General features: G+C 40.0%; 1 protein-coding gene across 1 annotated transcript in view; it reads right to left on the reverse strand.

The window, feature by feature from the left end:
• The window catches only part of NCKAP5 (NCK associated protein 5), an 859,015-nt gene that overhangs the window by 41,632 nt on the left and 805,483 nt on the right, over positions 1-11,900 (reverse strand). Inside the window, exon 14 of the mRNA XM_023757884.1 lies at positions 3,016-3,094. Coding sequence (XP_023613652.1) covers positions 3,016-3,094 — 79 coding nt within the window. The remainder of the gene's footprint in view (positions 1-3,015; positions 3,095-11,900) is intronic.

Raw genomic sequence — 11,900 nt, forward strand, 5'->3', positions numbered from 1 at the left:
TGTTTTCTTGGACATCCCTTGATTCAACTTGGCTTTTTCCTCAAACTCCTCAAAAGACATTTTCTCCTCATTATAGGAACTTACAAATCCTCTGTCTTCATGTAGGGGATTATTTTTGATGCTATCACTGGCTGATGTTTTTAATATGAGACAATGTTATATTTGAAGTCCTACTTATCATTTAGTCCTACTTATAATTAGTATAACATATGGTGTGGATTTGTTATAATAGTTAACTAACAAGAAAGCAATTAGAAATATGTTGGTTGTGACCATTTGTGTTAATGCTTCTACCAGACTAGGCTAGTCACTTACTTGTTGCTTATTAACATGGAATTCTTGACATTTATTAGGGTGGCTTAAAAAAATCCCATTGTATTATTTAACTTATTTTATAAATTTTGAATTTCAATATAGAGCAGGTTTAATTAACAATATCTTGTCTTATAATCAACTAATAAAATTTCAATTAACATGACTGTTCTTAAATGACAGAAATTCAAATATTCAGATTCACACATTTCCTGATTGTTCTTTGTCAAAGACATTAGCTGATACTTGGTTAGAAGAAGAACATATTTAGATTTGCTTAGTTGCTATGACTGGAAATAGTCTATGGTTATAAAATATTGTGAGGACATGTTGCAAGACTTAGTCCAGAGAAAATAGGAACATTGGGATTATCAGAGTGCTAAAAAGTATCTACTCAGTCCCTCTTGTGGAATAAAGATAAATAACCACTGGACATGTGGAGTCTCATTCAGCCTTGAAAGGGGTGAACTTTTTAAAAGGTCTGTGACGATCTTATTGATTGGTCAACCCAGGAGCCATTCTCAATGCCATTCGTCCTACTACCTCATGCCACATTCTTTCCCACCATCCTTTGCAGCTGGGCTTGGCCTTATGATGGGTTCTCAACAGTGACATGTGAAGTGATGTTGTGGGAGTGGTTTCTGGAGGAGTTTTTACTCTTCCTTATATTCTGTGCCTTGAATGTGGATGGGGTGCCCGGGTTGGCAGATATCAATCTACAATCAGAGGCAACACCCATGAGGACTGAAAGCCAGGGCTTTTGATAGCATTGTTAAGTGGCTATACCTCTTTTGTTGTCTTCCTCCACATTTTTAATCAAATAAGATGATTAAATGACTTTATTACTTTAATAATGGCTAGTTTTGTTGTTGTTATTATTTGCAGTCATAGCAGTTTATTCACATAGTTCTCCACCAGCTGAAGGTGCATCTACACTTAGGTGAAGACCAAGCCAGCTATCAGAAATGTGACGAAACTTACTTCCATGACAGTAACCTAAAGCAGCACGTGCCAAAGCACTTTAGGTGGTGATGGAGCTGTTCACGTGGACTATACAGAACGTGTGACCACAGAACACTTGAAATGTGGCTGGTGCAATTCAAGAAATAAAGCTTTAATTTTATGTAGTTTTAATTGATTTAAAATGAAACAGAAATAGTTACATGTAGCTACCAGCTATTGGGCTGAACAGCACAGATCAAAAGAATGGCTAGTCTAGTTAAAAAAACAAACAAACAAACAAACAAACAAAACCTACTGAGATTATGCAGTTCTCTGGGAGAAAATTCAGCCTTAAAGTTTATGTATGTTGTCTTACAGGCCCAAGAACACCTCGTTATGGAGAAATGATGACTCATGGGGGCTTTACACAGCTTAGTGTTTGAAGGCTGTTAAACAATATTTAACTTGCTTATTAGCTAACTATGCAGAACTGATACCAATTTAAGCATTTTACATTGACAACTACAATAAAGGCTGTCTTTCTGGAATAATAATCTTATTGAGACTACGCTCATTCAGCTGTTTGTCAAGTCTTTTGTATTCCCAATTACAAATGAAAAGAATAATAATGGTGTGCCAGTCTCATTAAGCTATGGGAGCATAATCACTCTCTGAGATAAACTGTAAATTACAGTTTGTGATGACTGCTGGGTAGACTAGAAAATCAGCCAAAAAGTGAAGCAATGTGGCGCTAAGAGCAGTGAGACGCTGAGAATTGGCAGCTGAAGGTCCTCCCTTGAAAAGGCAAGAGCGACGGATACTGATCATCCCAGAACCCAGAAATCTGTGGGGCTCTCGTGCCCTAGGACATGGGATCCAAGACTGCCTGCTACACCCACATGTGATTTGCAGAAATGATGCCAACATGCCTCGGTGTCTTACATACAGTAAATGATCAGCATGCTTGCATTCATAGCCCCTTTAGAGCCCGAGGAAGAACTAATTCTGCAAGTGTGCTTGGTGGCCCAGAGCTGTGAAAGTTATCACCTCCCCTATCTCCTGGCAAGGATCTCGGTCACAGACAGCTTCTCCATCACAGTTACTTCCGCCTGCTGAAAACAGGTCAGCAAAGTCCCTGTGGCTGCGAACCTGAGCTCCTTCAAGCTAGGTTATGCACACTTTTAAGAAATAGCTGACAAGCCAAACTTACCTCGGAGACAGGACAATCTATAAACAGGGTTCTAGCAGAAATAATAAAGAAAATGAGTTGAAGACTTTGGCAAGTCATATGTACTTCATCTCTTTGATTATTTGGTGTAACAATTATCCAATTTAAAAAAGCATTCAATTCAAGAAAGCCAGCACCCCACCCACATTTCTAACAAAGAGCAGTTGCACAGGAGCTTCTGGAGACAATTACTAGAGAAACTGGATTGATTCCAAGTTGATTTTTTTTTCTCAGAGAACTATTTATTTATACTCAGTATTATTTCCATGTTGTATTGACTAGTACTCACTTCTCATCAGTTTGCTTTGCAATTCCTTTGCAAACACCTATGTTTCTTCATAGGTTCTGCTTTGATCCACTTATTTTATGGTAGCTTCCAATGTCTAAGAAGATAAAGGTTACCACGTGTGAGAGGTGAAGACCCAGTCTTGATTGTGAAGGCATAGACATGGTCTGTGGGAACACATCTTCTGAAAGAAGATCTCATGGAGAAAATATCTCAGCTAAAGATGCATCAAGACATAAATTCTTACCTATGATGTGACTCTGAAATGCAGAATCTACAACTGTATCTTCTTCATCCTCTTGCAGGTTTTCAGTTGTCTCTTTTACCTGCAGCAACAAAAAATTACTCTAAGTTCTATTTATTATATTAAGTAGATCCTTTGCCATCCTCAGAATAATGGCAGAATCTCTAACATGTGAGTATATATACACACACACACACACTAGAGGCCCAATGCACAAAATTCGTGCAAGAGTAGGCCTTCCTTCCCCTGGATGCCAGCACCAGCTTCTCTCTGGCTCCCAGGACCCAGGCTTCCGTTACAGCCCCGGCTTTGTCTGGTAGGTCGTCTGGAAGGATGTCCTGAAGGACGTCTGGTCTAACTAGCATATTATGCTTTTATTGTAACAGATATTATATATATTCTTTCCCTTCCATTTTTCCCCATTCTATCACTTGGCTTTATTTATAGTACAAGTTTTAATTATAAGAGCATATTTTCCAAAATATAACCACAGCTCTGAAAATGAGGATTTATAGGGCACCTAATTCTACATAAGACTTTGCAGATACCAGCTTTGGTTTTTAATACTTAATAAAGTCAGTAACACAGAGCTGTAAGGGAAAATTAAAGTCTAAGGAAATATAATATTCCTCCAGAGTCAGTGGCTTCCACTACAAATTTTAATAAGAGTAAAGAAATATACTTAGATAACCTGACCCTTTCCAAGACTATAACTCTCTAAGAAAATGATATATTTTTTTGTTCTTTGCACAATGAATGATGAAGTGACTATGACATGTGCTCAGTGAACTAGAGCAGCAAGGCATTTATCTAGAGTTTCCAGGTCAAAAACATTTCCCTTATATTTCCGCTGGAATATCCAGATGCTGAATGGCATGGATCAGATGGCACTCTAGAGAGTGTCTACTAACACTACAGGCTTTTACAAATGAGGATTCTGAGACCCAGCAAGTTTCCTTAAACATGTTTTAAGTGGCAACACTGGAACGAAAACCCAGGCCCACTACTTCCCAATCTAGCAGCACTAGTAATAATAACACCATCTACAACACCAACAATGATAAAAACAGTGAACTATTGAACACTCTGTAGCAGGTGCTCTTTATACCCAGGACCTCACAGGCCTCACAGCAAGAGGAGGAGGCAGGTGCTACTGTTAGTTTCATTTTAGAGATAAGGACCCTGGAGAAACAGACAGAACGAGTGACTACGTAAGTGATGGGCCTGAGATTCAAACACAGCAACTCTGGCTTGAGATGTGTGTTTATTTGGGGGTACTGTTTTATTCTCAGATTTCTGTTTGAGTATAGAGTTGGCCTCAATATCAAGACAGCTTATGGTCCTTGGCAGAATGACCCGAAATAGCTTTTTAAAAATACACCCCAGTCAGTCACCTGGGAAGCCAGTAATAACAAGGTGAACTGTGCAATGAGTGTAACGGGGGTTCTACTTAGGCACATATTAGAGCAGCGGTTCTCAACCTGTGGGTCGCGATCCCTTTGGGGGTCGAAGAACCCTTTCACAGGGGTTGCCTAAGGCCATCGGAAAACACATATTGAATATATAATTACATATTGTTTTTGTGATTCATCACTATGCTTTAATTATGTTCAATTTGTAACAATGAAAATACATCCTGCATATCAGATATTTACATTACGATTCATAACAGTAGCAAAATTACAGTTCTGAAGTAGCAACAAAAATAATTTTATGGTTGGGGGTCACCACAACATGAGGAACTGTATTAAAGGGTTGCGGCATTAGGAAGGTTGAGAACCACTGTATTAGAGGGTGCCAGTAGATTTGCTCAGGGGCTCGAGTTGAATGCCAAGAAACCCTTAATGTCTGCATTATATTCATGATGTAGAAAGTCATGTGGTTGCATCCTGACCTTGAGCTGAGTTTAGCTTTCTACTTTTTACCTCCTATTTTTCATATTTAATGGAATAAGAACAACTATTTACATTTTATGACCACAGTTTTAATGTTAGAATGTAATTGGTGCTTAATCTGTGCATGCTGACAGCCAGAAAATGGCAAACTCAAGATAGGGTGCGGATGGCGACCTGAACCCACAAGCAGAGCTGTTAGGATGGAATATCCCAGAGGCCAGATTTCACCATTTTCTTTCCCATCCTGTCTGCTCTGCAGGGATTTCCCTGTGTGTTAGCATCTGCAGAGGAAGAATGTTGGGGTAACTGGCTTCCTCCACAGCTGTTTCTAGCAGAGCACATTAAAGGATAGCAGAGAGGAAAAGTGCTCTAAGCATCACTGAGGCCAACAGGTTATTTGCCTTCTCAGGTTCACCAATCTCAGTGATCCTTTCGTGACAAGGCCACCAAAACACCCACTGAAGGATTCCCCTAACCCCGTAATTAACAATCCAACAAGAACCATCTGTCTTTATTTATAGAAACAGCAAGGAAATCAATATTTTCAGCACATGCCAGTTCTTATGGCAATATGCTCCATATTTTCCTCCACCTGTTAGGTCCTGTTCCTTTAGGTGTTTCTAAAGTGCCCCATTTTAAACTTAAAGGGGTGCCCTGCTGTAGTATAGGTGAATCATCTCCATCAGCCTATAAAATTCTAAACCAAAGAATCTAATAATTAGAACCAGATCCTCATTTTATAGATTAAAAAAGGCTCAGAGAGGGCTAGTGATCTGTTCTAGGGCACATAGGATTTCAGTTTTAGCGTGAGCACTCCTTATCCCTATTCATTGCTGTAACTCAATTTTTCAGGGTGCACCATATTGTTATCGCCATCCTTTCCAGACCTTCCCAAGAGTGACTATGTTTTTCTTAGTGTCTGACAGTTAGATATGTAAGCAGCATTCCAAGTATACATAAACTACACTTATTTAAGAGTAGCAAAAATTTCCGTGTGTGTGTGTGTGTGTGTGTGTGTGTGTGTGTGTGTGAGAGAGAGAGAGAGAGACTGCCCTGCTTTCCTTCCCTACTGACCTTTCTGTGGAACTTACCCATCATCTCTCTCCAAGTACCATATTTAAGAAAGACAACAAAAGCCACCTGTCAGCTCCTTGTCAGAACCTCCCAGGGTTTTATGTGCTTAACAGCAAATGCTGCATGTGGTCTGTGGGGATTTATCAGAGAAACTGGGCTTGCAGACAAGGCCCCTAGCTCTTTCAGGTCTCCTGGACTAATGACCCATGAGGAGCAGATGATCCCTGAGAAGGAATTTTGAGTTTGAATCTGATAGATGGAGAATCAACAAAGGAATGTAAAATGGGGGTGTGTCTTAAAATGGCATACCTGTTGACTCTATCCATACCAATAGATTTCAATGCAAAGTGGTGAGTTACTAGAAAATTCCATTTGCCTATGGCAATGAGGGGCATAATTTGTGTTGGAAGCAGACTCTCCTTGTTAATTACATTTTTTTCATAGCCAGAAATTAACATTAACTTTCATTCATGGTCACACAGTGCTTGAAGTTGATGAGAGGTTGTGGGAAGCTTCTTGGGGGTAGGAGACTGCCTATTCCAGATTCAAAATTTTCCAGAGATGGACACAAGAAGAACAACTCCACATGGCAAGGTATTTAAAAGATGGGAGTGCTCACAAAATCAAGATGTTTGGCTCAGAAAAGAATGGTGGTTAGAGACTTGGAATTTTCTCAGCCATTACTCTACCAGGAACAGATATAAATTGGTAATGTCCCATTTGGTAAGAAGTAGAAGGTGACTCAAAGGCAATAACTATGGGATATTTTTGGTTTAAGTTTGTTGTCAGTACTTGGATGTCTTCTAATAGTGAATTTCCAACTCTTTCGGGCTCAGTTGTAGTTAAGAATTGTACCAATACCAGTCTATAGCAGGTAACCATTAAATATCAGGGTGCCCATTATAATCTGTTAATCCCTATCATTAGAAAAGGCAAGGAGGAATGAACTTACAAAAGACATGGGGAAAAGGGAGAAAATAATTCACCACTGACAAATATACAAACATAATTTTAGAATTAAACCCAATACTTGGGGATGGCCTTCTTTTGGAATTCTGCATATACTTCTTCTCTGAATCATCCTAACACTAATTGTTTCCTAAGAAAATGACATGTGGATGTTAAAGCTCTTTGTAAAGGAAAACAGCACAATGAAGCTCAGTGAAACAGGAAGCGATCTGTGGAGGTGGAACTCCTGGAAGGCATTGTCTTTAGAAAAGTTAGTCATTTAGATAACTTTGCAGGAGGAGGGCAAATACTCATGCTTCTTATTGGCATCAAAACAGCATTTAGAACAGAACTGCTGTTCTATTAAGTATGTTGCAATGATAACATTTTGCAGAATTTAAGATTATAATTTGTATAATTATTGTGCTATTTTATCACCACTGGATGTTTTCACGGGATAAATTTTGATGTTTTATTAGTATGTGCTTTTTTTCCAGACTATGTTACAATAGGTGAAGAGAATACTCATAATTTAAGTTAAAATACCCATATTAATTTGGCCATCTCTTTCCACTGCATGATGAAGGTATATGGTCTCATTAATTTTGTTACAATTTTTGCTTTGACCACTGACAGTGTGGAGGCTGGAGCTCCCTTCCTCTGAGACTTCTCGCTTCAGAAAATTATCTAAATCTCCCAGAAGGAAGGACCTACAACCTGTAGCAAGCAGTGTGTACTTCCTTCTGACTGACTTACTACTACCGATGCCATCTTTCCCAGGGACGCCTTTTCCCTTCTTATCATGCTTTTATATAATTTAACTAAAAGTACAAAGTAACATGGCTCTTGTCCAAATTACAGAAAAGTTGGAGCTAAGTGGTCTGTGATGGCATCAATGGGGACCTAAGCCTGTAATGAAAGTTTCAAAAAGAGAACATTCAACTCAGCAAAGCATGAATGGGAGTTTTACATGTTACAATATATCTAGCGATCCTGAGAATGAAGGTTCAGGTACTAGTGAAGTAAATGGAGGCTGGCTACATACACGGGTTTGTCATACGTATGGAAATGATCCTCTACTATTATCACCATCAATTAAAATAATTACAATGCCTTAGGCTCCTCAAAACTAAATACAGTCTAGTTTGTAAATGGCAAGGGATGGTGGTATTATATGGTTCTAAAACATTGGTTTTATTCAGAAAATAGTGTGATATGTAATGCATTATGTGCAGCTATTGTTTCCATCCAAAATTACTGCAAGAAGAATTCTTTACAACACACGTTAAAATAAGCAGATTAGCAAATGTACCTTGAGCCCTCGTGGGGGGAAATTCCCTCAAACTCTGAATTTTAAAAGGTTCATGGGTATTCACATCAATGTGCTGTGGTATTAGAATGCATCTTATTTTACATCTAATCTCCTTTCTATAGAGGCTGATGACACAGAATAAACAGGTTTTCACTGCTATTCTTGTACTAGTCCTAAAGGAGACTACGGCAATGTCATTTCTGAAATTACTAATTTTAGCCCAAACCACACTGATGTTTATGGAGATGAAATGAAAAACGTTGCATTTTACATTTAAAAAATGACCAGCTGGTCAACTCTGCAGGTGAATAATATTCCTCTGTATGAGAAAGCTCCCAGAATGACAATCCATCTTGCAGCTAACTAGAGAAATTAGCATGCCCCCATTGGTTATGTATATTGGGATGGTTAGGGAATCTTTGTCCTGCACAGAAAATAATAAGACTGTTTCTCACAGGTATTCTGGAATGACCAAAGGATACTTATTACTACCCCGTGAAAGGCTGCAGACGAGAAAGGACAAGCATGGCAAATCACTTTGGCATTAGGAAGCAATGAGAAAGCAGACAGAGGGTCTTTGTGTTTTTCTAGGGACTTCTGTACAGTGAGTATATACCCTCTGCTGTCAGAACCACATTAAATGGGGCGCAGTTAAACTGAGTGTGCCTGATAAGAGGCTCTGCCGGGCTATCACAGTTTTCCATCAGCTGGATTGAATTTCTGGCATATTGCACATTTCCACACGTTCCATTCTCTCTCCTTCCTTACAGTGACACGACAAGGGCAGCCTCAGATATGCTTATAACTTGTGGTTTTATAATGCAGGGGGCGTCTACATTTTCAAAGAAGAAATGGTACCAAAGGAAGTCAAGAGTAAAAATGGAGAAAAAGAGAAAGAAAAAAAAAACTTTTGCAAAAAGCATAGTCTGCATATGATCCCAGAGTTTGAAAATAAAAGGCCTTGTATCTCTTTAGAGTCAGAGCTATTATGTGCATTTGCCTCAAATTACAGTATGTCAGTAAAATGCTAAGGAACCCTAAACATCAATTAGTCATTGAACTAATAGTTAATAACTAATAACACCAATAAGTTACTTCTAAAACCTCTATTTTTGAACTACTCTAGAAAAATGTATAATTACTTCATATTTCAAGTTTTCCCTATGAAAATGAGAGCATGTATTATATTTTAAAATCTCTTTTCTAAGAGGATAAAATATACGATACAATCAGTAATTCCATGAAGAGATTTTTTGTTTGTTTAAGTGCTTTAAAACTTATGGAACAAAAGAATGAACATCACAAATCTATTATTCAAGAACAGAAAGAATATAAGGACAGTAAGTGCAGCTTCCCTGTGAAAATGTAAAAATGTTATTTTATTCTTTTCATCCTTACCCAAGGACATGCTTTCATTGATTTTAGAGAGAGAGGAAGAGGAAGAGAGAGAGAGAAACATTGATGTGAGAGAGAAACAATGTGAAAAACATCAAACATTGATCGGTTGCACCCCCTCCAGGGATGGAACCTGCAACCCAATCATGTGCCCTGACTGGGAATAGAACCCACAACCTCTAGGCTACAGGACAACGCCCAACCAACTGAGCCACACCCACCAGGGCTTCTTTTATTATTTTTTAAAAGGAAATTTCCCCCTTTGTTCTGGACCTCTCAATTAAAAAACTAAGTGCTAGGAAGTCTAGTTCCAGAAAGAATATCTTGGTCTTAACACCTATTTGGGTAGAGTGAAGTGGAACATACCACTTCCAAAAAAATAAGAAATGCTTAAATCAAATCGTCAAAATAGTCAATATTCTCTTAAATAGTTTAGCACTTTTATTTTTCACAATGAGGTTCATTCATTTCTGTGTTGCTGAAATGCTGGAAATAACCATCCCCACAGAGTCCCAGCGCGAGGGTGTAATTTTAAGATGACACCAGCAGCCTCATTTGCCTGCACTGTGATTACCATCATTCTGAAAAGAGAGCTGACAGGGAGCCATCCCTCTGCCAGAGTTGTCACCGAGCTTTCTCTCTTTTATTCTCTTCTGCTTTAACTTTCTCTTTACCCCATAATCTCTTGCCCATATATTTTCATCAGCAAAGGGCAGGGAGAACCCCAACCAGCCTGTCACAGAATCTAACAGCTCAAACCCCGGATGGTGGAGCACTTACCAGGGAGCCCTTGGGCATCTCTGCCTCGGCTTTGGTTTTGAGGGTTTTCTTGTGGTTTCCTTGAGCGCTGCTGGAGCCGCTGGTGCGACAGGAGCCCTGGGAGCTGCCCTTTGACACGCTCCTGCAGGAAACATTGCTTGATCCACTTTCTGTCTGTTGAGCTGCTCTCTTATCAACTCTGCAGGTAGAAAGTGATTCCTCTGATAAATGACATTGCTCTTCTTCAATCACTCTACTCTTCCCAGTGCCTTAATGTTTAAAGTAACCTCCATACATCGCTCTGTCTTTAACCCTCTGAGTGAGAGCGCTTCCCCATGACCTTGATCAGATCTTTACCTGATATTCCAGGAGTGTGTCACTTTAAATTTGATAATAGAATACTTTATTTTTATGACTGCTCCTGAAATTGGGGGATAAAAAAACACTGTAAAGTGATTGCTAACTACATTTCTGGCTTAAGATTGGGAGGAAATGTAATTTCCTCTGGAAGTTTCTAAGTATCCGTTTGCTCGGTACAATCAATGAGATTGGCATACTCTGAATCGTGCATTTAATTTGCTTCCATTTCATGCCATGTGGGTACATTCATGCTTCCTAGTGTGGGCTGAATTTCTTTCAACCTTGATAAAACTTACCATTCTTTAATTTCAAAGACCATTGGTTTGGTTAACAAAGTAACATGGACTAAATTATCACTTCATTGCTAACTTTTATTTCATTGTTTAAATTCTGGCTAATGTATAAAGGGCTGCTATTATGTGTTTCTGCTTGTATGAAAGGCATGCTTGGCTGGCATTTAATGTTCATTAAGCAAACAACTCTCCCTGTGTGGGGGGGAGGGGCCCTCCACATCCCCACCCGCTTGGCCCACGCGTTACCTGCTCAAAAGCTCGGTCATAAAGGTATCTTTTGTTGGACATGCAACAGGACTGGGTCTATTTCTCGGTTCAAACTTCACTTGCTCGTAAATGTCTTGTGCTGCCTTCCGACTACTTTTGCTGTGGAAGCCGGCGTCTGCAGGACCCGCCAGCTCCGCGTCCCTGCGAAGCTCACTCTCCACCTCAGGCTTCTTTTTCTCCTTTTTCCGCTCTGCTTTCAGCTGCCTGTGTCCAAAGCCCAAGCCCTTCGCGTCTTTCTTCTCCACTTTGGGTTTGGAGGCCTCCATTTTCCTGCTGCTGAGAGCGGGGAGTCGGCTCCTCCGAAAACCGAACCAGCTGGCAAAGGAAGGCCCGGGCCGCGGCTTGGCTTCCACAGACGTGGCCTTTGTCTGCACTTGGCCCTTCTCCACGTTTTCCTGAATGCACAACATGACCTTTTCTTCGATGGAGGGCGAGAGGGGGGCTTCTGGGCTCGCAGCCGCAGTCCTGGTTATAGAAGGATCTGGATGCCTTCCAGAAGCTTCTAGCTTGGCGGTCCTGCCGGTTGCAAAACCGCTTGGGCACTGTGTGCTCCCTGGGCTCTGCGGGCCCGAGGGCAGCCTGCCG

This window comes from Myotis lucifugus, unplaced genomic scaffold, assembly GCF_000147115.1.
Source record: "Myotis lucifugus unplaced genomic scaffold, Myoluc2.0 scaffold_116, whole genome shotgun sequence".
Lineage (NCBI taxonomy): Eukaryota > Metazoa > Chordata > Mammalia > Chiroptera > Vespertilionidae > Myotis > Myotis lucifugus.